The sequence below is a fragment of the Mauremys mutica genome, chromosome 7 (genome assembly GCF_020497125.1).
Source record: "Mauremys mutica isolate MM-2020 ecotype Southern chromosome 7, ASM2049712v1, whole genome shotgun sequence".
NCBI lineage: Eukaryota > Metazoa > Chordata > Testudines > Geoemydidae > Mauremys > Mauremys mutica.
This window is the reverse complement of record NC_059078.1, coordinates 49,235,133-49,263,009: the sequence shown is the minus strand read 5'-3', so window position 1 is coordinate 49,263,009 and position 27,877 is coordinate 49,235,133. Positions and strand designations below refer to the sequence as shown.

General features: G+C 50.1%; 1 protein-coding gene across 4 annotated transcripts in view; it reads right to left on the bottom strand.

The window, feature by feature from the left end:
* Window positions 1-27,877, bottom strand: part of CACNA2D2 (calcium voltage-gated channel auxiliary subunit alpha2delta 2) — a 642,762-nt gene that overhangs the window by 259,878 nt on the left and 355,007 nt on the right. For all 4 annotated transcript variants that reach the window (XM_045024558.1, XM_045024559.1, XM_045024560.1 and 1 more), the window contains exon 4: window positions 5,733-5,792. In XM_045024558.1, coding sequence (XP_044880493.1) covers window positions 5,733-5,792 — 60 coding nt within the window. The remainder of the gene's footprint in view (window positions 1-5,732; window positions 5,793-27,877) is intronic.

The window sequence follows — 27,877 nt, the reverse complement described above, 5'->3', positions numbered from 1 at the left end:
TCCCCTCCCCACCAATTGCTGCTGATTATGTCTGACCCTGCCTAAGAGATTGGACTAAGTCTCAGAGATCTGACCTGATTCCAGAACAAAACTCCTCTGTGTCTCAGGGGTGTTCAGGTGCAGGTTTCCGGTTCTGTCTCCTCATCTCCAATCTCCGCGGAGACATGGTCCTGACAGGTCAGTGCATGGCTCAACTGCTGGATTCAGGGGGTGGCCTCACAATCCTGCATCTATGGCATCACCCGCCAGCACAACTGAAAAGACTGTGATGCAATGCACATTGAGTGATGGCATCAGAGAATGAAGCAGGCAGCAGGAGGTGAAGGGCTGTGCTTGGATGCAGGTATCTCAGCCATCTGCAGTGAGAATAGGAGTGGGACTGATGGAAGGACACAGGTCAATTTAATGGGGAACTGGAGAATTATGTATGCCCGTGTGAAGTTGGGGTGTCAGGGCTCTTTAAAAGTCTCAGCAAGCTGGTTTTACTGGGCCAGTGGCTATGCCAAGCACCTGCCTGTGAAGCTGACAGCTGTGTGCCCTTCCTGTGACAGTATGTGCTGACTCAGTGCCATGGCATCTGAAGCTTTGTTACATCATTGCTGCCAAGCAGAGCCAGCCTCAGAGGTACCCCAATCCGGGGACAGATCAAGGTGGAAGGGGCAACCCCCTGTGCATCAGGGCTCATTTACTTCCCGTGACACAAGTTTGCTGCTCACGGCCATGCCTGCTGATGTGAGTCAGCTGCTGCCTGCTGGCGCTGCCTAAGAAGTGGTTCTGTTTCGCAGCACAAAACACCACCGCGGCTGGCCTCAGGGCTTCCAGCTCTCGTGCTCCAGTGACGTTAATGAAAGGAGAGGAGCTGCTCCTGCGGGAGCTGGAGCTCAGAGCAAGGCAATTCGGAGTCCTTGCTGGAGCGACCTTTGATCTCTGTGATGGTGCCTGCCTTCCAAAGAGACCAGGCAAGAACACGTGTCTGTTGGCCTATCCCCTGTGGATTGAAAAGGTGACATCCTGACACTTTTGGCTGTTTATGGCAGAGACTAGAGAGTAGCTAAAAGCAGCCTCACTTGCATCTCCAACTCAAGTGGAGGGCACTGTCTAAGCTTGCTCGAAGCACATGAAGCTCTAGGCACTCTTTGTTCCCAGTACATCCTAATTAGTCACCGGCAGCTGCCCCTGTATGTTTGCTGCAGCTCAATGAGATGCCAAAGCCACTACAGAAGGAGAATGCTGTGGCCTCTGCACCACAGGGGCTACTAGTCCAGCTGCAAACCTGCAAACAAGAGTTCCAGCAAGAGTGCAAATATCACCTGATTTGCTGCTGGATCCCAGGAGCATGGTAACCCCTGGGAGGCTGCAGGCATGCCACAGACACTGCTACAGTCCTGGGGAAAAAAGTCCAGGGTGTCCAGATGGGGACAGATGTGCACAATACCTTACAGCATTTCCCCCTGGGCTTTAAGGAAAACAGAAGGGAATAGTATTTCAAGCAGGTTTGCTGAGTGTCCCAAAGAACAAGATAAGTATGAAACTGGAAAGGACAAAGCCAGCTAGCAAAGGGAAGGGGGGGTATTACCCATTTGCGGCAAACCTTGGGTATCAAGAGTGCCAACTTGGGTATCTCTGTAAGACAATATCTAATGTAGCAATTCAGAAATGAGAAATACACATGCTGCTTCCTAAACAGAAATGGGGCAGGAATAAACTCTACCTGTCCCTACAGTACTTGCTACACAGCTGCCTACAACTTTCTGCTGTAACAGCCCTGAAACCCAGCAGTTGGAGTTCCCCATTAGCAGGTCAGTGTGTGTTTGTGGGCGCACCAGTGGCTGACAAGTTCTGCTCATGGAAGCCAAGGAGGGCTCACACCTCCCTTTTGTGCACTGCTCCTCTGAGCTGTTCTGCTGATCGTTGGCCTGAGGTTGTGATTTGTAACGCTGGTGTCCCGAGTTTTGTTGGAAGTGATGCAGCCAAACACGAGAGCATCCTACCAGCTGCCTGCTCTAGAAGCAGCCTCCTCCTTGAATAACCTCAGCCCTGAGCATTGGCTACTGTAGGCAGCAAGATCTCACCCAGATATAGGGGCCACTCCTACTCCTACCAAAGTCAGTGGCAAAGCCACCATTGGCTACAACAGGAGCAGACCAGCCTCACTGTTTCTAAGGCTAGTTCCCTAGTACTTTTGTTTTCAGATGTTGAGTTTCACTGGCAGCTCCTCCTCCACCACCTTTGCTAGGAATTTTCAATCCCTTACTGAGGCGGGAGGGGAGGGTTTCATGGTTAATTACATTACTGCTGTGCCTCCAAAGGCCTACTGAGATCAGGGCCCCCTTCTGCCATGTGCTGCACCAGTCCAGAGACTGCCTCTGCCTGAAAGAGCTGACCCTGTAGACAGGCAAAGTGTGGAAGGGGAAAGAGAGGGCTAGATAAAGGAAACAGCTTGCCCAAAGTCTCGCTGCAGATTAGTGGCACAGTGCGGAACAGCACTCAGATCTCCTGACTCCCAGTCCAATTCCATATCCATTGGACCACCCTGCCTGGGATGCACCGGAGCTGAGATTCTGTGAGCAAGCAAGAATCCGTGCAGACTTTACTAAACCGGTGCATGCTTCTTAACCAGGATGCAACTGTACCCAGGCCGCTCACCTTTTATGACCCCACAGATGTTGATGTGAATTATTATTAGATCAAAAACACAGTTCAGATTTCCCGGGCTCTTGGGTTTGGTATCCCAGAATTCAGTGGGGCCTCCAGAGCGATGACATCTGCAACACATGACTAAGCAACAAATTCCAAAGCTGCCGTTCCTGCATATTTTATACACAGCTACAGAATGGCCTTATTTCTAATATTTATTTAAAGTCCTTACGACACCAGGGCTCATCTGTAGGGCCCTACCCAATTCACAGCCATGAAAAACACATCATGGACCGTGAAATCAGGTCTACCACTGTGAAATCTGGTCTTTTGTGTGCTTTTACCCTATACTATAAAGATTTCATGGTGGAGACCAGCATTTCTCAAATTGGGGGTCCTGACCCAAAAGGGTGTTGCAGGAGGGGGTCACACGGTTATTTTAGGGGGTTGCGGTATTGCCCCCCTTACTTCTGTGCTGCCTTCAAAGCTGGGTGGCCAGAGAGCAGTGGCTGTTGACCAGGCGCCCAGCTCTGAAGGTGGCGCCCCACGAGCAGCAGCGCAGAAGTAAGGGTGGCAGCTCTGCTTTTAGAGCTGGGCTCCTGGCCAGCAACCGCCGCTCTCCAGCTGTCAAGCTCTGAAGGCAGGGCCACTGCCACCAGCAGCGCAGTAGTGAAGGTAGCAGTACTGCAACCCCCCTACGATAACCTTGTAACCCCATCCACACAACTCCTTTTTGGGTCAGGGCCCCCACAATTACAACACAGTGAAATTTCAGATTTAAATAGCTGAAATCATGAAATTTACAATTTTTAAAATCCTATGACCATAAAATAGACCAAAATGGATTGAATTTGGTAAGACCCTATTCATCTGGGATGGGTGGGGCCAGACAAGTGAAAGAGATGAATGCTATAGCATAGGCAGGACTCCTGGGGAATATGGAATGTAAGCAGATCACGATTTAAATGAGAACATTCTAACACAACTTTAAGTTATAACCCATTCAAAAATATGGCCCCTTTGTCCTGCCCTATGGCCAAGTGCCTTGCACTGATTTTGCACTACTTTGCTCAACAGCTGAGCACTGAGTACTGGTCATTTCACTGGCCTGTCCTGTCCTCCGGCTCACTGCCTGGCATTCTAATGCAGTCAACTTGGCAACGGGTCTCTCTCCCCAAAGCCACCATGTGCATCTCCAGATCTTCCTCTGTCAGGCAGCTGCAGCCGACAACGTCCCTGATACTCTAGCTCAACGTTTCCTGAATGTCTGATGAGAGAACTCCTGGTGCTATGAGAACCTGAGCAGTACAGTGTAGGAGGATCATGGGAAGCAAGCAAATGAGGACAGACCGAGAGAGGCTGTAGCTATAGCGGATACAGACTAACACAGCTGCTACTCTGAAACAGACACCAGTTTCCATCTTGAGCTGGTCATGTGGCAAACTGAACACAGTTGGCTCCTCCCTCCTGCTTCATTCTTCTATTGCATGGGCCAAATTCTGCTCCTCAGAGGTCAACGAATGGACCACAAGGGGGGTATCTAAGAGCTAGATTTGGCCTTAGGTCTTACTCTCATCTACCCCACATCTTTTCAATTCCTTCCTTATTTCTGTCTCCAGGCCCAGTCTTCACAATGGAGCTTTTGTCATGCCACAAAACACCTCCTCTGCACACACACCCATTCCACATCCCTCTTTGCAAACAGTACTCTGGCCACTTTCTCTTGCAAACAGCACACACTAGATCTCCTCAACACATTCGTGCTGTGCTATGAGAGACTTTAACAATACTCAGAGAGTTCGACCTCTGTTCCTTAGAAATAGAGATGGCCAGTTCATTCCATCGAGATAATACAAACACCAAGTAGGTCTTCTCTAGTGCTTTTCATGCACAGATCTCAAAGTGCTCCCAAAGGAGGAGATCCTTATCCCCATTTTACAGATGGGGAGAGTTTGGCCACATCTGGCTGCTGGGCCACGAGTGACATGCATAAAAACACAGAGGGGCCAGGAACCTGCTGGAGACACAGGCTGGGCCAATATCTTTTTGACAGTGCAAGAGATGGTTTCTCTGGGCTGGTTTCTCATGTTAGCCTGGGGTTACTCATGGAGTAAGGTACTCCTCAAAGTGAGGAATGGTCACAAAATCTGGGGGTTGGTCTCTCAGAGTTTTTTTTCCCCCAGAATCCATTTGCACTGAAAGGAAAACAACCACTTCTTCCTTTTGTATTATTGTTATAATTTGAGAGCATTTCCAGGCAGAATCCTTCAGATTCCTGCTGCGCTTTATCACTGCCATAATTACAAAGTCAAATGCAATCATTAAAACAACATTTTCCCTGCACCAGCCTCAATTATTCCTTCCCCCAGAACCAACCCTGAATCGGAATTACTGTCAGGCAATAGAAAAATAGGCGCACAACCTTGTGTGTGTGCGTGTCTGTCGTCATTTAACACAAGACCCCCTACTGCACCGAGCACGCCCCTCCAAATAGGGTCCCTGATGACCATGCAGATGACTCGTCTACTGAGATGGTGAAGATGTAAATTCTCTAGGGAGCTCTCCACAGGAACTCAATACCAAAGTGTTTAACCATTAGCTTGACCTTCACCTTCTGTCTTCTGACTGCTCTTATTACCTGCATGCACAGACAGAAGCAATGCGGGAAACGAGCTCAAAATTACTTCATTCACTTTCATTAGGGCTGGCAGGCAGCAGGGACAGAAGACGAGGAGCAGGGCAACTGTGTCTGAACTTGTAGAGATGAACAGAGTGTCATAGACACAGCTTGCTTTAAAAATCACAGCGCGAGTGAGGGAGTGGGCAGAGAGAGAGAGAAAGTTGGGAATGAAAAGCCAGCAGATGGGGAGAAGGGGAGGGAGAAAAACCACAAAGACTGAGATAAAACCAAGAAAGAAAGAACTGGAAGGGCCAAATTCTGCCTCAATGATTCCTACAGAACTCCAGTGGTTTCAGGGGTTACATGCTATGGGTGGGCTAAATTCTACTCTGGGAAACAAAGTGCAAAACAGAGACATACCAAGACGAGCCCATTAAAAAGGACGCGACACCTGTGGGGAGAGTCAGAGCCTTACCCTGATGTTGTCCTGCCAGCGGTGGGCTTTCTGGAACTTCTCAGCCGCACCAGCGAGTCTCTGCAAATAAAACAAGAGAGAAGAAGTGACCCCAGAGAAGAGAACATGTTTTGTAACAACCAGGACACAGCTGATTTGAGCTTATCCCACCACCCCAGGAGGTCATCGGCTCCTGTGGGGCCACCGACACCAGGAGTTGAGCTTGAGTCAATGATCCAGCTCTCTAGATGGGGGTGAGAACAGGCTCACCTGCTCTGTGGATCAGACACAGCGGAGGATGCATTCCACGCACGCACACACACTTACTCTCTCTCTCTCTGTGGGAGAGTGTTTTCAGAAGCCTTTGTGACCGGACACTGCATCAGCATCAGGACAGCGCAGCTATGTAAATCAAACTATTAAAGATCTGTGGAGATTTTACAGCACAGGCTCCCTCCTCAGAGATTCAGGCTGCAAGGGGCTTCCATTGCCCCCCTAGTGCCCATCACTAACTCACGAGACAAGAAGCAGCAACCAAGGGGCTGCAAAAGCCCTTGCAATGAGATCCCTCCCCTCGTTTCCAGAGAATTCTTGAAGGGCGAGAGGGAAAAAGGAGGAACCCACCCACTAACCACACACACACACACACTCTAACTAAAGCAGGCTTCTTGCGGTTTTGCCCTCATCAATTCCTTACTGACTTAGGCTGAGCTGAAATAAGCCACTCACAGTGAGATAAGTGTCTATATAGGGATCTGAACCAGTTTAACTAAATCCATACAGACACTGCTCGCTTCGCATGTCGATAAGCCTAGCTTTTCAGTCGTGACTTAGGACAGGAATTGAACTCATGTCTCCAGAGCAGACAGAGAGGAAGCAGTTAACCACAGCCAGCCCTAGCTGCTGCCACTCTGTGGACAGTCCATAGCCCCTGAGATGGCGAGGGAGTTACTGTCTCTGTCCGGAGCTGATTCACCCTCTCACATCACAACAGATTATTTTTACACCTCAAGTGCAAAAGCCCAGGAGAGTCAGTTGGGCAGCACTGAGCTGGTCTGCAACACACTAGCCATTTCCATGGGCTGCAGAACGGGGAGAGGAATCAAGGAAGATATCTCGGCAGCTCTGCCTTTAAATCACTGACTGCAGTAGGGAGGCTCCCATACCGAGGTGGCATTTAACGGCAGCCTAACGAGGTTTACTGAAAGGACAGGTTAAGCACAGACACAGGAGCCAGCTCCTTCCTTCAGAATGTAGGAGATTTTAAAATATCATCTCCGTATCCAGAGCGAGAGGAGAGTCTCCAACACAAGTGAGTGCAGAGTCAACATCATCCCTGGAAAAGGAAGCAAGAGGCAGGGCCTGGCACGACTGGAGGTGAGGGGGGGACAAGGTGTGCTGTCTTCCCACTCAGCTATGTTACCCCATGCAACGTGGCTGGCCCGGCCCAGAATGTGAAAAGTGAGAGGAGCAAGGGTTGTGCAAAAAGGGGGTGAGCAATTTCTTTGTTTACTGCAAGAAGACAGCATGCAGCTACTCCATTCACACTTTGGGTCGAACAGGCCCTACTTCACCAGGGGACATGGCTGAGGGATATCGCGTGGGGCTATCTAAAGAACCATTAGGCCCAAATTTCCAAAGGAGTCTGGCAGCTCTAGTTTCCATCCTGAGACACCACGGGCCTGATTTTCAGAAGCGCTGACCAGCCATTGCTCCAGTGGCCACCCCGGGAGTTATTGGTGTTCAACACCTCTGACAGCCAGACCTTGTGCCTCAAGTGGGGCTCCCAACCAAGGCACGTGAATTCGCTGGCCATCTGGGGCACGTGAGTAAAAACAGAATGTGCAGCACTGCTGATGGGGACTAGGCAGCAAACCCCAGCACCCCAGAGAGAGCAGGGGCATCAGGCGGCTCTTAGCCCTTCTGCTGAGCAGCCAGCATTGGCCACTATCAGAAACAGCAAAGCAGGTTAGATGGACCATTGGCCTGCTCCTCAGCAATCCTGACCCAGAGAGCCCCCATCCCACTGGGATGTTCCCTAGGTCCTTCCCTCTATTCATTTGTGTATCTCCTCTCATTTCTCTGAAGCTTTCCCATTCCCTGTCGCTTGCTCAGCTCCATACGGGGATGTGGAAAGCGGGGTTCCTGAGGCAGCTGGCAGAGGACAGCAGCCTCAGATGTCATGGGCCCATTGTGCAATCCACAGCATGGCAGGGCAGGAGCAGAAAAGGAAAGAAAGGAAAGAAAGCCAGGCAAATCGATTTGTATAATAAAGCACCAAGAAGTAGCTGTGATCGGCTCTTTTAATTGAGCTGAAAGGCGCAAATGTCAAGAGCCCGGAGATATCCAAGGGGGATCAATTCTGCATTACTAAGTAAATTAAAAACAGAAAGCAAAATAAATTGCACAACCTCCCCCCATAACCCAGTAGCCCAGATCCAAGAGCTGTGTGCCAGCAGGGCAGGTACACAGAGTGGCCACTTTCCAGATGTGCGTGGTGAGTCCAGCCCAGACCTTGCAGGGCCACAGGTCAGATGACAAGGGAAAACACAACTGGCTTTGGGGAGAGAGAGAGAGAGAGAGTGTGTGTGTGTGTGTGTGTGTCACAGAGCCCATGCGGTTTCCAGCATGGGCCATATCTTACTCTGGCAGAATGGGGTGTGGACTTCAGGATCTGCCTCTACTTGCCCTTAACAGCACCAAGGGAATGGATCTGACTTCTTACCACCCTCATCTGTCAGTGTTAGAGTCACACAAGACTGGCTTCCCCAGATAGACACTTCCTCCCGCTCACAGTGGTGATGTTTCCCAGGTGATGAGCACCCTAAGTCTGATCTCAGGTGCACTGTGCATATTGCTGCAGCCTTGTAAAATCAGACACACCCCACTAGCTCACACGCAGCTGTTGGCTTTATGGGATTCTCAGGGAATATGTGCCATGCACGTCTGAGCTCGGCTCCAGGGACTAAGTGGCTAATCCGTAAGGAGGTTAATTAGCCATGAGGCTACCACAACAAACAATACAAGAGTTAGTGAAATACACCAAGGCAAAGACATTGCTCATTGCAGGCCCTACTACCTACATACAGTCCTTCTTGTGTGTTTACTCAGGCAACTGTCTGATTGATTTGCCCTGATAACAGACAATGTCCATACTGCTTAGAATCTCAAACTCTGGTGGATACAAGGACTGTACAGCCGTCCCTGGCATGGTTTAACAGTGCACAGCCTACGCAGAGTTTAGGGCAGGGAGTGAAGAACAATACCGTGCCCACCCACAAGGTGGAAAGTGCTGGGTGATCTTTAATGACAAGTGGTAAAGGCCCCAGGCTGTTTTGCTGCTGTTATTCACGTGTTTTACTGAAAAATTATAAACAGACTAACAATGCTCAAGGAATCCTATAATGAAGGAAAAGCAAACAACGTGACTTGAAGCCAACAGAATCTCTCACTGAAAACCAGGAAGCTATTGAAATAGCTAGTCTGAGGAGAGTGATAAAATCATTGCATTAATAATTCATTGTAGTAATAAGCAAAGGAAGCTGCATTTATGGCCAGCGCAATAGCACCAGTTTCCCATATGTCTGTCAGTGTCTCTTTACATGCCCCATCAGCAACTATTTCACTGAACATTTGATCACTATACTCACAGGGCCAACTGTGCCCTTAGATACACCCTGGCACCCACACTGACTCATACGGGAGTTCTGAATCCAGATGGGAGATTTGGGCTTTGCTAATGGCTCTGACTATTCTGCACATTCAGTTTAAAGACAAGGGAAAGGCACTTGTCCGCAAAGCCTTTGTAAGATGTTCCCAAGCTGCTACTAAGGGCGCAAGAGTCAAGATACTAAGTGACTTGTTTGGTAATTTTTTGACTTCTTGTGCAAAAGATCCAGAGAACTGTGACCCAAAATCATTTCCTAGGGGGCATTAACACAATAGGTGCAGATGTGACTCTGTTTGCTATTATACGGCCAGGTGTTTTCTTTTAATGTTGCCTTCCACAGCTTAATTGGGATCCAAATTGTTCCATGTAAAACCAAATAAGATGGCCAGGGGACTGCTGCAGATTACCAAGAGTGGGCCAACTGGCTAGGAGTCACTCCCAAGGAGCTCCTATTTTAGCCTCCTCCAGAAGGCAGGGAGAAGTTTAGCTATTTTCAAGAAAGGAGAGAATTTCCCACAGCTGGATCTGAGACATGTTTGAAATAAAAACAGAGGGCCAAATCCCAGTCCCATTTAAGTCAATAGGAGTTTTCCAATTGCCTGGAATAGGACCAGAGTTTCACCCATAAGTCATGCCACTGTTCCCGTTGGGTTGGTGCCTAGGTGCTCATTGGTGGGTGCCAATATAGGAACCTAGGGCAATAGAAGAGCGATGGGTGCCTTAGAAATGCTCAGATCAGTACAGGCAGAGATATTGTACCTGGCTAGGAGGCATGTGATGGGAGAACTGGTGGTGCTGCAGGAATCAGAGATAAGCACCTTGCGATGCTGTGGAAAGGAACTGGTGCCACCAAAATGTAAAGCCAGGGGAGATGCTTTAGCATGCAAGCAGGTGGGTGTTAATTGGGCCCTAACAGCCCCATCGCTGGTTTCTCTGCACCATCTCTACCTGTCGTGGCTTAGCAGCAATACAGATATATCCAGACAGCCGCACAAGAGAGAGAACAAACCTGAGAGGCAATGGGAGAAGCCAAGCAGATTAAGGAGATGTAACCCACCCACTTTAAAAAAAAAAAAAAAGAAAAAAGAAACTCAGCCAGTGAGTTTCTGCCACGCATCAGATCCCGATTCACCAATATAACAGGCCATAAATGTCACATTGCCAGTGCAAACCCACACTGATCATGATAATGCACTGATGTGATAATTTTTATACCCTCCCATTAGGAATTCCTCTGACTCTCCTGTAAATTGATGTGTAATGCAGAACAATTCAGCCACTGTTAATCGCCGTGGAGCACAAAGTGCGAGAAAGAACGGTTAGTGTTCAGTATCCGGAGACACTGAATAGACTAGAAGATCTGGTAAAATGTGCAAACCTTATCCCTGCAAGCAAACAAAGAGGTGAGGAAGAGAAGGAGAATTCTCTTGCTCATCCCATTCTTCCTCCTCTCCGTCCATTTCTCCCGATGGGCGAGGCTACATCTTTCCAGCCACAGATGGGGCGTGGGAGGTACACAGCACTGGTGGTAGTCGCGGGAGGCATTCTGCCAGCAGTGTACTGAAGCCTCGTGAGCACCATGCTTGGAAAGGGTACAGGTGCCCTTTTCCAAAGCTGGCCTCCAAGCACTAGTGGATATGGAACAGGCACGGTCCTAACCATGCCCTTGGATTTACGGAGACAGAGCCACAATGCATGCCAGCAACAGCTTGCCCGCCTGTGTGCGGTCAGGGACTACACGCACGGACACCCTGTATGAAGACAGGCACTGGCTGCCTCCACATGAACCAGTAAGGTAGGTAAGGATCTCCTTGTGCCCTCCCCCACTTTGCATAATTATAGCAATGATCTGGCCCTATGTATCTGTGTAAGCCTGTAGGATAACAGGAACACAGCTAGTCTGTTAGCTAGCAGGATGGCTGACGTGACAGTGAGATACTAGACAACAGGGACCCAAGGGCAGCAGGTGGAGCGGAACATCATGGCCTGGCAGCAGTACACAGGCTAGGGCAGTCTTCTCCAGACTTTAAAAAGCTGTCCTTCCCACCCCTTTCCCAGCATTAGGATGAAAGCAATTATGCCTCCCCTACACCCCACCACATGTCAGGACTTGCCCATTCCATGCCCACCCCAGCTGGGCCTTTTTGTCCCCAGGGGGCATGTCTCACACACGGGGGAATGCTGGGCTGGCTAGTGAAACTCAGCACTGATAACGTACACAGGAAGTCACAGGAAACACAGGAATTCCCTGGAGACCGAGACCCATCCAGCCTCACACAGTGGCTGATTTCTGCTTCAGAGGAAGAAACAAGACCCCTGCAGTAGGCAGGTGTGGGATAACCTGCCCCCACAGAGCTCCTGTCCTAACCCCTACCAGTGACTGTAGGGTGACCAGACAGCAAGTGTGAAAAATCGGGACGGGGGTGGGGGGTAATAGGAGCCCATATAAAAAAAAGCCCCAAATATTGGGACTGTCCCTATAAAATTGGGACATCTGGTCACCCTAAGTGACAGCCCCTTTTATAGCCTTCCAAAACACTCCTCTTTCAGCATTAACTACCCTAACTCTGGCTGTTTCTGTTATCCCTCTCCTTGCACTGCTGGCACAGAGTTCCTGGAATTAATTCCTGAAGCTGGAAGTTTTGCCCTTGACTTCAGTGGGGCGAGGATTTCACCCATTGTTTCAAACCCCAGTTAAGGTGACTGGAGCGGACTGACCACAGGGCACTGGTCTGGGTCTCTGGACACCTGGGTTCTATTCCTGGCTCTGCCACTGGCCGGTGGGTGACCTTGGGCAAACCACTGCCTCTGGTCTGTGCCTCAGTTTTCCCATACGTAAAATGTGAATAATGATACTCAGTGGCGGATTAACAAATTTGGCGCCCCTAGGCCCTCATAAAATTGCCCCCCCCAACTCACCTCTGCTCCCCTGCAGTAAGCCTGGAAGGGAGGGGGGAGAAGGGGGAGTTGTGGCGTGCTTGGGGGATGGCGGAGGTGGAGTGGAGGTGAGCTGGGGCAGGGAGCGGTTCCCTGTCTCCCCCCCAAGACTCTCTCCCCGCGCCCGCCGGCCCCAGCTCACCTTTGCTCCGCCTCCTCCGATCGCGCCGCTACTTGCTTCTCCCTCCCTCCGTCCCTCCCAGCGCTTTTGCGCAGTGAGCCTGGGAGGGAGGGGGGAGAAGGGGAGTTGTGGCGCTCGAGGGATGGCAGCGGTGGAGCAGAGGTGAGCTGGGGTGGGGAATGGTTCCCGGCCCCCCCGGGTTACTCCCCATGCCCGTGGGCCCCAGCTCACCTCTGCTCTGCCTCCTCCAAGTGTGCCGCTACTCGCTTCTCCCTCCCTCCCAGCACTTCCGCGCGGCAAGCCTGAGAGGGAGGTGAAAGGAGGGAAGCGTGGCGCGCCTGGGGGAGGAAGCGGGCTGGGGATTTGGGGAAGGGGCGGAGTTGGGGAGGGGTCGCAAGAAAATTTGCCGCCCCTGCAAATTTGCTGCCCTAGGCCTTGTTGGCCTAGGCGATAATACGCCGCTGGTGATACTGCCCTCCTTTGTAAAATGCTTTGAGATCTAGAGTAGAGAAGAGCAAGGAATTGTTAACAGCATTTCAATGCCTAGGCATTTAAAAGCAAGGCAACAAACAGCTAACATCATCATAAATCTTACACTATTCACATCAGAAACTTACTTTATTCTTGTCAAATATAAAGGAATGCATATTTCATCACAATACAACCCTCTCAGCTATAGACTTGTAGCCTGTTTCTCCTGTATTGTTTCATTTTTAATCTTGTTTTCGGGATCCAAACATTTTCTTTCAAGGGATACTATTAAAGGGGAAAGATCAGTTAATAGAGTTATCAACTGACAGTTGAATTTTGGGGGATAATGGGGGAACAGAATTCTATACAGTAGCTATTTTAATAGGAAAGGTGTGTAATATCTAATTCTGTATGAGGACTTGCATGTGAGGCTGATAAATGTGGATTATTAACGTGTGTGTATATCCAATCGTAGGACTGTGGCCATAGTTTCTGTGTTTCATTTTCCAGAAGGTTTTGTGCTGTGTTTTTATGCTGAGATTGCTGATGTAAGAAGAGCTGCTGATGAAAGAAAAGTATTTATTCTGAATCACAGTTAAAGCTGCAGTGCTGAAATATGCCTCTCTCTAGATTTGGTAAGAATACTGGGTTTGTTTATAATTGTGGCCAGCGTAAGATTATAGATATCCCTAACTATTTAATGCCTTGTTTTAAGTACCCAGGTTCTGCAAACAATGCAATAGACAAATACTACAGCTGGTTGAATATCTTCCAACAGAAATTATCGATTTGACAACATTTCGTTTAAAAAAAAATCAATACAAAGCATTTCGATAAATGAACCCATTCAATTCTTTTGTTTCAAAATTACTTTTTGTTTCAAAATGTATTTCGTATTATATTACCATGAAGGTTTAATAACAATTTTCAAATAATAAATAAAAAATAGTTGACAAATCTGACCTTAATTTCGTTGTGTCAGTTCCCCATCTGTAAAATGGGGATAATATTACAGGAATGTTGTGAAGATTGATTGATTAATTAATGTTTGTGAGACTCTCAGATACAATATTGATAAGTGCCACAGAATAACCCTCAAGGAAATTAACAATTCTATCTCCAGAGCAAGGTTTGAATAGCATGCAGTAAAATAGGGCCTAGGACCACACACTGAATGATGAGAAAACAAAATATTACATAGCTGGTCATTAACTAAGCAACAGTCATCCTGTGCACCAAATGAAACAGGGGTCCTGTGGAAAAAAACCAGTATGTGATCATGTAATTACAGACTGTATCATAATGTATATGCACAAGAAGGCTGGAATTCAGGTTGCACAGGCACCTTCATTCTGGAATTTCCTGATATTTGAGTACTTGACTTTGCAACTTTAATAATGTTCTTTTAACATAGCTTTTGTGTGAAATACATACATATACAAAAAAAGTCTGATTCTTGGAAAACGTGAGGCCTGATTTTCAGAGATACTGCACCCACAACTCCTCCTGGCAGCTGGGGGGGGGGGGTGCCCGCAGGACCACTGAAACCCAGCCATTGGGTCTGACATGTTGTCTGCTAATCAAATCCATCTTGGCTACACAATACTGCCTCCGACATATAGGCAATCAATCCTGGTTGGGTAAAGGTGATGGGAAATTATTTAGACGTTAAAAAGCAGAATTAGATCCTGATTAATGTTGTAGCATTAGAGACAATTCAAAAGAAAACAAAACAGTTACTTATTGGCACACTTGAGAAATAGCCCAATAAACTCTTGTTTATAGCCCCCAAAGTGTGCAGTGAATTGATTGGCACTCTCACTTTGAGAGAGACAGACCTGATCCATTACTTTACCTCCTCTCTATCCGCATGTCTGTCATGGCCAGAAACAAATAGACAGGACAGCTAGCAGGACTGACACAGCTCTGGGCTCCTTGGGGATACGTAGCCCTCTCTTTAGTAGTCAGATATAAATTGTAATGAAGGTGGATAAGGTGGACCAGTTGGTTCATCTGATCTGAAAGGAACCCAAGAAGTGAAGAGGAAAAAAGTCACTTCTGTGATCACTACAAAGCAGGATGTTTATGCAGTCTGTACTGGGACTTGCTACCTAAGCCCTTCTAAATTCTTATCACAATAGGGGCTCCATCAGGGAGCCAGGGTGCTCAGTGCTGCACATAGAATAAGAAGGTTATCCTTCCTCCAGGGAGTTCACAATCTACATGGCAAGATGCAGCAAGGGCAAGAGACAGACAAATGGGCAGAGGGGATGGGAGGATGATGTATCCATCATAGGATGCATCGATCTCCACTCGCAATATCGCCAGTCTTAAGCGGAATCAAAACTCATGATTCAAATCTCCAAAAATAAATCAGACTGGCTTAAAAAAATCATGAGATTTTTAAAGAATGATAAATGTAGGTTATTTTTCTTTGCCCTTTGGTTTTTGATCCTTTCTTATCTCCATAATTAAGGAAGAGCTAGAAATTTATTAAAAACCACCACCACCATCTTAAAATCAGATTTAATCACAGGACTCCAGGTGCTGGGACTTGAACAACAACAACAAATATTGCGAGATGTACAAAATCACAAAAGTTGGCAACACTGACTTGGAGGCCACTATAGCTTCATGTGGTGGGAAGTTCCACAGGCTCAGCAAGCACAGGTGAAAAATCCCCAGTATTTCCTTCAATCTATTTCAGATGCATTTCCTTTTAATTGAATTAGCCATTGTCTTGTTCTAAGACACTAAATCAGAGAGCCCTAGCGACCGTCTCTGGACCACTCATTATTTTATATGCCCTTTTTACCATTTCCTCTCTAAGGCTCTGACTCAGCAAACCACTTAAGCACATGCTTACGTTCCACTGATGGCAGTGCTCTAAACCGAGCACATTCTTAAATGATTTGCTGAACAGGGGCCTAAACTATTTGTGTTTTCTCCTCATATTAAAGACTTTCTGTGCCCCAGCCATTTAAATCAGTGTAATTGTGTGTGTGTGTGTGTGTGTGTGTGTGTGTCGAACTTTTGAGCACTTGACTTTGCAACCTTTATAATGTCCTTTCAGTGCAGTTTTGTGTATGTACTATGAACAGTGGGTGCCACTGAAAATCATGGTTGCTAGTCTGCAGCTCCTACAGTGCGGTGTTTTCTCCTGAGTAAGGGAAGATACCATGTCCACTGCAGGTAACAGCAACTGTGAGCATTTAGTTTTTAATGGTGGCCAGTATATTATATACATATATAATTTAAGGATGGGAGGTGCAGGTGGTGAGCCTTGTACAATTCAGGACAGCATTACAGATCTCTACAAAGAGCTGCAGACTCACTAGCTAGGATAATTATCATAATTGGCACCAGCTTCAGGACATATGACAACCAGAGTGAGTATGAAATTCCCCACCTTGGGCATACTAGTGCATAACTCTGTGGTATGGGGCAGTCTATACTTTCCTTGGAGACATCTGGTATTGGCTCTAGACAGAGACAAGGTGCCGGACTAGAGGGAGTGCTGATGTGCTCCATAATGGCAACTCCTATGTTCCTAAACAGAGTGTGTTTAAACCCTGATCTTGAGGAATGGATACAGTGCTCACGAAGTGCAAAGCTGGTAGTAGTGGCTTGAGCCAGAACCAACTGAAGGAAACCTTGGTGCAAGCTTTCCTCTGCAGTTTGGCCAATGCACCTCATTCCCAATCTGCAAACTTCCGCTACTCCGGCCCTGGGCATTCTCAGCAGCTCAACCCAACCTGAAATACCCAGCAACACCTTTGCTACCACAGCTCTGCTAATCCAGCCACCTCAGTCCTGACCTGCAGTTCCCCCTGCTATCCCAGGCCCAGATTCCCTATACAGCTCTGCTGATGCCTCTCAGTCTTGACCTGCAGCCCAGCCCCCCCTCCGCACTATACCTGCCTGTGATGGGGTGCACTCGCCCCGCATGAGGAAGCCACGCCCCCTTCTCCCTACTGGGCATGCTCCAGGTGTACCAGTATAAAAGAGAGCAGCCCAGCTCAGTCAGCGAGGGCTCCAGGAGCTCCTGTTGAGGACAGGCTCCAGCCTGTGCCAGAGGGGAGCAAAGACGTGGACCATAGCCTCAGACCTCATGGAGCCCCAGGGTGCTGGGGAACTAAGAGATCCCAACACTTCCTGGACTACAACGCCTAAGTCTGCGGTAGGAAGTGACCAGGGGTGGTGTCGGAGTGGTATCTCCCACGAGGTAAGCTTGGCGTGTGTCATGGGACTCCCCGCTGAGCTGGTAACTGATCGTTCCACCGCTGGGTCAGCGGCCCCTGTGAACTCTGGCCATTGGGTTACACCGCTCTGACAGTAGGGGCATGTTTCATGGACTCCGGCAGCTAGGCCATACTACCCTGAATGAATCATAGACTTTAAGGTCAGAAGGGACCATTATGATCATCTAGTCTGACCTCCTGCACAACGCAGGCCACAGAATCTCACCCACTCATTCCTGTAACAAACCCCTAATCTATGTCTGAGTTACTGAAGTCCTCAAATCGCGGTTTAAAGACTTCAAGGTGCAGAGAATCCTCCAGCAAGTGACCCGTGCGCCACACTGCAGAGGAAGGCAAAAAAAACCCCAGGGCCTCTGCCAATCTGCCCTGGGGGAAAATTTCTTCCCAACCTCAAATATGGCAATCAGCTAAACCCTGAGCATGTGGGCAAGACTCACCAGCCAGACACCCAGGGCATATTTACCGCTAATAGTCAAAGATAAATTAATTGCCAAAATTAGGCTATCCCATCATACAATCCCCTCCATAAACTGATCAAGCTTAGTCTTGAAGACAGATATGTCTTTTTCCTCCACCACTCCCCTTGGCAGACTGTTTTAGAACTTCACTCCTCTAATGGTTAGAAACCTTCGTCTAATTTCAAGTCTAAACTTCCTGATGGCCAGTTTATATCCATTTGTTCTTGTGTCCACATTGGTACTGAGCTTAAATAATCCCTCTCCCTCCCTGGTATTTATCCCTCTGATGTATTTATAGAGGGCAATCATCTCTCTCATATAGCCCCAATGCCTGGGATCCCCCTAAGGCTCACAAAGATGGGGCCTGGAGACAATCCTGAGGCCTACCTCATCACATTTGAGTGAGTGGCCACCATTGCACGATGGTCGGCAGGACACTGGGCTACCCTGCAAGCACCTTATTTAATGGGGCCAGCCCAGTCAGCCTACCGTAACCTGGACCCCCAAGACGCCCTGGACTACGAAACAGCGAAGGCGGCCATACTAGACCAGGCCGGCATCAGTCCAGAGACTTATCGGCAGCGCTTTCGTCAGGGACGGTATCTGATGGGGGCCAGGCCATGGGCAGTGGCTCAACATCTCCGGGACTACACTTGGCGATGGCTAGAGCCCAACAAGCAGTCTGGAGCACAGGTGGCAGAGATGATCATCCTTGAACAGTTCACTCAAATCCTCCCAGCCGGAGGGAAGGAGTGGGTGTGTAAACACCGCCCAGCGATGCTTATGGAGGCTGTAATCCTGATGGAGGATTACTTGTCAGTGGAGACTACAGAACCCCAACCCTGCAAGGCAGGCGAACCTGTGGGGAGAGGCCCAGTAACCCCGGGAAGGCCCCAGCTGACACCCACAGGAGGGCAACGACCCCCTGTGGGGAACCCCAGGCAAACTCCCCAAACCAAATCAGAAATCACCTTCCTCCCGAGGCCCTATATGGCAGGAAGAGGTGCCACTCGGAGGAGTCAAGCTAAATCGGACAGGCACACTACCCAGAAGACCGCAAGACCGCTGTTATGAGTGTGGTAAAGCAGGGCATTTTCATCAGGATTGTCCATACATGGACTGTAATTATGGGCAAGTCTGGGTTGCCAGCCCCCAGGCTCGGAAGAGGGGGCCCAGGGAAACTAGGGGTCCCGCTGCTCATCGAAGGGGTTTCTATGACAGAATTGACTGACTTGTGTTGAGGTCAAACCCTCCTCCGGGGTGACCTTGTGCCTAATTTGGAGCCAGACAGAACCCCTATTTATGTCCAATGTATCCATGGTGACCTACATTCATATCCCACGGCCCGGGTAATGCTGGTAATACGCAACCCAAGTGCCGACCACCTGGTGGGTATAACCCCGAGGCTAGCCTACCCAGTGATCCTAGGGCGAGACTGGCCGTAGTTCCAAGAACTGTTACAGGAGGCCGCCCTGGACCCTTGGGCGTGATCTTGAGGATGAGGTCCCTGGGGAAGGGACCTCTAGACCCACCGAGACCCCAGTACCCCAACCAACGTTGATAGATTCCTCTGTCGAGGAGGCACAGGGAGAGCTGGATTGGGATGCTGATTTTATCCAGGAACAGTGCCAGGACCCCACACTTAAGCATGCCTGGGAACAGGCTACCATTGGGGACCGAGAAGGGGAGGAGGCGTCCCAAAGACCCCAAGGCTTGCACTTTGAGGTATGGTGGGATTGCCTCTATCGTCTGGTGGAGGAGCCCCAAACTCAGGAAATACTCTGTCAATTGCTGGTTCCTTGAAGGCTGCGTCAGGGACTTTTGTACCTTGCCCATTCGGTGCCCTGGGCAGGGCACCTGGGAAGAGAAAAGACCCTCCAGTGGGTGGCGCGGCAATTCTTCTGGCCAGGGATTCACCAAGAGGTGAGAAATTACTGTGTGTCATGCCCAGAATGCCAATGGTCGGGCCTGAAAGGAGTACCCAAGGCACCACTCATACCTCTTCCAGTAGTCGGCACTCCCTTTGAATAAATAGGACTCGACATGGTGGGCCCCTGGAAAAGAGTGCTGCAGGCCACCAATATATCCTTGTGATCATAGATTACGCTACCCAATACCCAGAAGTGGTTCCATTATGGACAGCCACTGCCCTTAAGATAGCTGCTGAACTCATCAAAGTCTTTTCCCAGGTAGGAATACCCCACGAGATCTTGACAGACCAGGGAACTAATATGACTTCTCATTTGATGGCTGACCTTTGCCATGTTTTAGGCATACAAGCCTTGAGGAAATCCCCATACCACCCTGTGGTGCGGCTTTGCCGCGGTTCATCTCTCAGCGGGGCCGTGGGGTATCCCACCGCCTCGCTCTAGTCCCCCGGCCGTCGGCTCTGCGGCAGTGTGGGATGGCCAGCACACGGTCAGGGGCTCAGACCTTTAAGCAGGGGGCTGAGCCAATAGTTCAGATAGCCGCCCAGGCCCTAGACCAGGGCGGGGCAGCAAACAAGCTGTCAGGGACTCCGGCCTTTCAGCGGGGGCTGAGTCACTAGTCAATATCAGCCCAGGCCCTGGGTCAGGGCGGGGCAGCAAACAAAGAGGCAAAGACTCAGGCCTTTAGGCAGGGCTGAGTCAGTAGTTTATAACAGGAGGTCCTAGCCTCTCCAGGCCAGGGAGAAGGGGGAGTCTGCCACCCAAGGAGTGGGTGGCAGGGGGGACGCAGGCCCTCCCACTCCACTGCATCCCAGCCCGGGGCCCTAACAGCAGCAAATCATAGAATCATAGAATCTCAGGGTTGGAAGGGACCTCAGGAGGTCATCTAGTCCAACCCCCTGCTCAAAGCAGGACCAAACCCAACTAAATCATCCCAGCCAGGGCTTTGTCAAGCCTGACCTTAAAAACCTCTAAGGAAGGAGATTCCACTACCTCCCTAGGTAACCCATTCCAGTTCTTCACCACCCTACTAGTGAAAAAGTTTTTCCTAATATCCAACCTAAACCTCCCCCTCTGCAACTTGAGACCATTACTCCTTGTTCTGTCATCTTCTACCACTGAGAACAGTCTAGATCCATCCTCTTTGGAACCCCTTTTCAGGTAGTTGAAAGCAGCTATCAAATCCCCCCTCATTCTTCTCTTCTGCAGACTAAACAATCCCAATTCCCTCAGCCTCTCCTCATAAGTCATGTGCTCCAGCCCCCTAATCATTTTTGTTGCCCTCCGCTGGACTCTCTCCAATTTATCCACATCCTTCTTGTAGTGTGGGGCCCAAAACTGGACACAGTACTCCAAATGAGGCCTCACCAGTGCTGAGTAGAGGGGGATGATCACATCCCTTGATCTGCTGGAAATGCCCCTACTTATACAACCCAAAATGCCATTAGCCTTCTTGGCAACAAGGGCACACTGTTGACTCATATTCAGCTTTTCGTCCACCGTAACCCCTAGGTCCTTTTCTGCAGAACTGCTACCCAGCCATTCGGTCCCTAGTCTGTAGCAGTGCATGGGATTCTTCCGTCCTAAGTGCAGGACTCTGCACTTGTCCTTGTTGAACCTCATCATATTTCTTTTGGCCCAATCCTCTAATTTGTCTAGGTCCCTCTGTATCCTATCCCTACCCTCCAGCGTATCAACAACTCCTCCCAGTTTAGTGTCATCTGCAAACTTGCTAAGGGTGCAGTCCACACCATCCTCCAGATCGTTAATGAAGATATTGAACAAAACCGGCCCCAGCACCGACCCTTGGGGCACTCCACTTGATACCGGCTGCCATCTAGACATGGAACCATTGATCACTACCCGTTGAGCCGGACCATCTAGCCAGTTTTCTATCCACCTTACCGTCCATTCATCCAGCCCAGACTTCTTTAACTTGCTGGCAAGAATACTGTGGGAGACTGTATCAAAAGCTTTGCTAAAATCCAGAAATAGTACATCCACTGCTTTCCCCTCATCCACAGAGCCGGTTATCTCGTCATAGAAGGCAATTAGGTTAGTCAGGCATGACTTGCCCTTGGTGAATCCATGCTGACTGTTCCTGATCACTTTCCCCTCCTTTAAGTGGTTCAGGATTGATTCCTTGAGGACCTGTTCCATGATTTTTCCAGGGACTGAGGTGGGACTGACTGGCCTGTAGTTCCCTGGATCTTCCTTCTTCCCTTTTTTAAAGATGGGCACTACATTAGCTTTTTTCCAGTCATCCGGGACCTCCCCCGATCGCCATGATTTTTCAAAGATAATGGCCAATGGCTCTGCAATCTCATCGGCCAACTCCTTTAGCACCCTCGGATGCAGCGCATCCGGCCCCATGGACTTGTGCTCGTCCAGCTTTCCTAAATAGCCCCGAACTACTTCTTTCTCCACAGAGAGCTGGTCACCTCCTCCCCATACCGTGCTGCAGAGTGCAGCTGTCTGGGAGCTGACCTTGTCTGTGAAGACAGAGGCAAAAAAAGCATTGAGTACACTAGCTTTCTCCACATCCTCTGTCACTAGGTTCCCTCCCTCATTCAGCAAGGGGCCCACACTTTCCTTGACTTTCTTCCTGTTGCTAACATACCTAAAGAAACCCTTCTTGTTACTCCTAACATCTCCGGCTAGCTGCAACTCCAAGTGTGATTTGGCCTTCCTGATTTCACACCTGCATGCCTGAACAATACTTTTATACTCCTCCCTGGTTATTTGTCCAATCTTCCACTTCTTGTAAGCTGTTCTTTTGTGTTTAAGACGAGCAAGGATTTCACTGTTAAGCCAAGCTGGTCGCCTGCCATATTTACTTCTCTTCCTACACATCGGGATGGTTTGTTCCTGCAACCTCAATAAGGTTTCTTTGAAATACAGCCAGCTTTCCTCGACTCCTTTCCCCGTCATGTTATTCTCCCAGGGGACCAAAGACTTGCTGCTGTCAGTGGGGATCCTGGCCGCAACACACTGACATAGGTTCAGGCAATGCTGCAGCCAGACTGGGGTCGGCTGCCCCCGGGCCACTTCCACACTCCCCCTCGTAGGGTACCTGAGTTGTGGTAGTGTCGCCAGCGGTCTCAAACACCATCGGTTCCTCTGGGTAAGTCGCGGATGGTAGGCTCAGCTGCTCCTCGGGGTAGCTGGCAAGAGGCCGGCTCGGCTCCTCCTCGGGGTAGCTGGCAAGAGGCCGGCTCGGCTCCTCCTCGGGGTAGTGGGCAAGCGGCAGGCTCGGCCAGTCCTCGGGGTAGCTGGAGCGGGGTAGGCTCGGCCAGCCCTCCTCTGGTTAACGAGCGAGGGGTAGGCTCGGCCAGCCATCCTCTGGTTAACGAGCGAGGGGTAGGCTCGGCCGGGCTGGGGCAACCTCAGGCCGGCCGCGGCCTTCTGCTGTCTCCCCCGAGGGAACTCGGCTGCAGACGTCTGGTCTCTGTGGCGGCTGGGTCTCAACTGAGCTCTGCAGGTGAGCTTTTATACTTCTGGGTCTGCGCCGTGACCTCTGAGGGGCGGGCGCAGGACCCAGTGGCTCCGCCCATGTTGGTGTTAGGGGAGGCTCGTCTCTCAGCGGGGCCATGGAGTATCCCACCGCCTCGCTACACACCCCCAGACGGATGGGTTGGTGGAGCGTTTTAATAAGACTTTGAAGAGTATGCTACGCAAATTGGTGGATGAGGGTCCGCAACAGTGGGATACATTACTCTCAGACTTGTTATTTGCTATACAGGAGGTACTCCAAGCTTCCACGGGATTCTCTCCATTTGAACTCTTATATGAAAGACAACCCTGAGGTATCCTTGACCTCCTGAAGGAGGGCTGGGAAGAACAAGAGACCCAAGGAAAGGGGGTCATCCATCATGTTCTACAGTTATGGGAGAGGTTGAAGAGATTGGGAACCTTTGCTAGAGAGAACCCGGAGCAGGCACAGCAGAGTCAGGCCCAGGTTGCGGAGTTTTGAACCCGAAGACCGGGTCCTGATCCTGTTGCCCTCATCCGAGTCCAAATTGTTGGCTAAGTGGCAAGGCCCTTTTGAAGTCACCCGGCGGATCGGTCTGGTTGACTATGAGGTTAAGCTGCCTGGCGAGCAGCATGAAACACGCACATACCATGTAAATTTATTCAAGGCCTGGTGCAGTAGGGAGACATTACTGATTACTCCCTACACTCCCAAACCAGAGCTGGGACCCCTGGCAGATGAGTCCTTTGAAGATGGGCCAGTAACCATCAGAGCAGACCTTAATCTGAACCAGAAGGAACAACTCCAAAGACTATTGCAGTTTTACCCAGAGGTCTTGTCAGCACGGCCCGGGCGGACGTCTGTCATGAGTCATCATATCATCACCCTGCCGGGACAGAAGATACACAACCCTCACCGGCCCCGCCTAAGAAGATGTAGGAGCCCATTCGGAAGGAACTGGAGGTTATGCTAGACATGGGCGTGATAGAAGAATCCCACAGCGAGTCGCGAAGCCCAACAGTCCTAGTCCCAAAACCAAATGGCTCCCTCCAATTCTGCATTGATTTTAGAAAGGTGAACGATATATCTTGGTTTGACGCCTACCGAATGCCCCAGGTCGACAAACTCCTAGAGAGGCTGGGGGCGGGAGGGTGAGCCAAATTCCTATCAAAGCTAGATCTTACTAAGGGATATTGGCAGATCCCCCTGACTCCAACCTCACGCCCAAAGATGGCCTTCCCAACCTCTTTTTGCCTATGCCAATTTGTGACCATGCCATTCGGGTTACATGGAGTGGCGGCCACCTTTCAGTGACTTATGGCCCGGATATTGCAACCTCATGGACAGTACGCGGTGGCGTACATTGAGGACATTGTCGTAAACAGCACTAGCTGAGACGACCACCTGGAACATCTTTCTAGGGTCCTACAGGCCTTAAAAAGAGGCAGGACTGACAGTCAACCCAACAAAATATCATTTTGGGCAAGAGGAAGTAACCGATCTCGGTTATACTGTCGAGGGCAGCGAGCTACGGCCCTTGGTCGACAAGGTACAAGCACTACAGGACTGGCCTGCGCCAACGACCAAGAAGCAGGTACGGCAATTTCTTGGCCTTGCTGGATATTACCGGCAGTTAATGCTGCAGTTTTGCAACTTTGGCAGCCCCCTTGACTGACCTAACAAAGAAGGCACAACCTCAGAAAGTCCAGTGGTCAAAGGAATGTGAGGTGGCCTTCCAGGCCTTAAAAGAGTGGCTGACACAAGAACTGGTCTTGGCCCATCCCAAATTCCAGAAACCTTTCATCCTACAGGCAGATGCCTCTGAAGTAGGGATCGGCGCGGTGCTGTCTCAAGGTGAGGCTGGAGAAGAACATCCTATATTATATTTGAGTCAGAAATTATTCCCCAGAGAAACTCGTTACTCAACTATAGAGAAAGACTATACAGAAAGACTGAGGCATAGACTCTCTAAGATATTACCTGCTAGGAAACACATTCTGGCTAGTTACTGACCATGAGCCTCTATGTTGGTTGCATAATATGAAAGAGACCATCCCTCGGATAATGTGATGGTACCTATCCCTACAGCCATATGACTTCCAAGTGGTGCATCGCCCAGGTAAGGCACACGCTAATGCTGATTTCTTTTCTTGGCCAGAGGGGGAGGTAAGAGGCCCTGCCCGGTCCACTATTAAAGGGTAGGATGTGTGATGGGGCGCGATTGCCCCACACCAGATGGGAAGGGGTTAATGCCACATTGTGGGCTAAGGAAGCCACGCCCCCTTCTCCCTACTGGACATGCTCTAGGTGTACCAGTATAAAAGAGAGCAGCCCAGCTCCATCAGGGAGGGCACCAGGAGCTCCTGCTGAAGACAGGCTCCAGCCTGTGCCAGAGGGGAGCGGAGACGTGGACCACAGCTTCGGACCCAGTAGCCCACGGCGCCTCAGGTCGCGGCCGGTGCTGGGGAAAAAATGGTTACTTACCTCTTGTAACTGTTGTTCTTTGAGATGTGTTGCTCATGTCCATTCCAATAGGTGTGTGTGTGTGCATGCGCCGCATGCACGATCGCCGGAAAGCTTTTCCCCTAGCGGTACTCATCGGGTTGGCTGTGGAGACCCCTAGAGTGGCGCCTTTATGGCGGTGTATATGTCCCTGCTGACCCGCTGCCTGCTCAGTTCCTTCTTGCCGGAGTACTCCGACAGTGGGGATGCGGGTGGGATTTGGAATGGACATGAGCAACACATCTCGAAGAACAACAGTTACGAGAGGTAAGTAACTGTTTTCCTTCTTCGAGTGATTGCTCACGTGCATTCCAATAGGTGACTTCCCAGCAGTTACCCGGGGGAGGGGTCGAGTTCACCTGATTGCTGAGTGCAGGACTGCCCTACCAAAAACAGCATCGCCATCACCCAGCAGGTGAGGGATGTAGTGTGAAGTGAAGGTGTGGAATGAAGACCAGGTTGCTGCCTTGCAGTTAGCCTGGATAGGGACCTGAGCCAGGAATGCTGTGGACACTGCCTGCACTATGGTAGAGTGCGCCATAAGCGGAGGGGCTGGAACTTTAGCCAGGTCATAGCAAGTACTGATACAGGACGTGATCCATGACGACAGAGCTGTAACAAGGCATTTTTGCACCTGAGGCAAGGGCCGGCTCCAGGCTCTTCGGTGGCAATTCGGCAGCAGGTCCCTGAGTCCCTCTCGGAGAGAAGAACCCACCACCAAATTGCCGCCGAAGAAGCAGCAGCAGTAGAGCTGCTGCTAAAGTGCCGCTGATCACGGTAGCTGCGCCCATCCACTTTGCACGCCCGAGGCAAGTGCCTCACTCGCCTCACCCTTGTTACGGCACTGCATGACGAGATGCGCTGTGATGAGATCGGGAGCCCCCTCATTCTTTCTGCAATAGCAATAAAGAGCTGTGGTGATTTATGAAATGGCTTTGTGCATTCAGTGTAAAATCCCAAGGCACGTCTAACGTCCAAGGAATGGAACATGCACTCCCTGTTAGTGGCATAGGGTTTAGGAAAGAACACAGGTAAAAATATATCTTGGTTCTCATGAAACTGGGATACAACCTTAGGCAGAAACGCAGGGTAAGGGCATAGCTGCACCTTGTCCTTATAAAATACCGTATAAGGAGGTTCGGAGGTCAGTGCTCTGAGCTCGGATACCCTTCTAGCGGAGGTTATAGCTACCATAAAAGAAGTAGGACAGAGGGCAGGTAGCCATGAGCTCGAAGGGGGGCCCCCCATGAGTGAGGACAGGACCAGGTTGAGGTCCCTCTAGGGAACGGGCCGATGTACTGGGGGATAAAATCTGTCCAGGTCCTTAAGAAATCTGCTCACCATGGGGTTACCAAACACTGACCCTCCCCTCGCCACCATTCCTGGGTGAAAGGCCGAAATGGCTGTGAGGTGTACCCTCAGGGATGATATCCCTAACCCTTGGTGCTTGAGATATAAAAGATAATCCAAAATAAGGGGAATTGGGGCTGATTGTGGCTCAGATCCCATTTGTCAAGGCCAAATGGAGAAACGCTTCCACTTAGCCAGGTACATGGCTCGAATGGAGGGTTTCCTACTTCATTGAGTGCGAGCACTGAAGCTCAAGAGGGCTCAGCCATGGAGTTTCGATGCCATGAGGTGGAGGGACTCCAGGTTGGGGTGTTGCAGATGGCCTGTGTGATTAGAGTCGGACAGAGAGGACTGGTCTGTCCACTGAGAGGTTCAGTAACATGGTGAACCAGTGCTGGTGAGGCCACACTGGCGCTATGAGGATCAAAGAAGCCCTGTCCTGACGAGTCTTGAGGAGCACACTGTGTATGAAGGGGAATGGCGGGAACACATACAGCCGGTGATCCATCCATGACAAGTGAAAGGCATCCCCAGTGGAGCCTGGGCTGTGGTTCAGGAAAGAGCAGAACCTCTGGCACTTCCTGTTGCTCTGCGTCGCGAACAGGTCCATGTGGGGAGAGCCCCACCTCTGGAAAATCGAGTGAGCGATGTCCGGTCTGAGGGACCACTCATGTCCATGGAATGAGCGACTGAGGCAGTCAGCCAGCTCATTTTGGGCCCCCGGAAGGTACAACGACTGTAGATGTATAGAGTGGATGATGCAAAAGTCCCACAGTGTGAGGGCTTCCTGTCACAGGGGAGAGGAGCGAGCACCACCCTGTTTGTTTATATAGAACATCGCTGCACTATTGTCCGTGAGCACTGATACGCACATGCCCTGAAGGTAGGCCTGGAACGCTTGGCATGCCAGACATATCTCCCTCAGCTCCCTTATGTTGATGTGCAGCGATAGCTCTGCATGGGACCAGAGGCCCTGAGTTCTGATATTGCCCAGA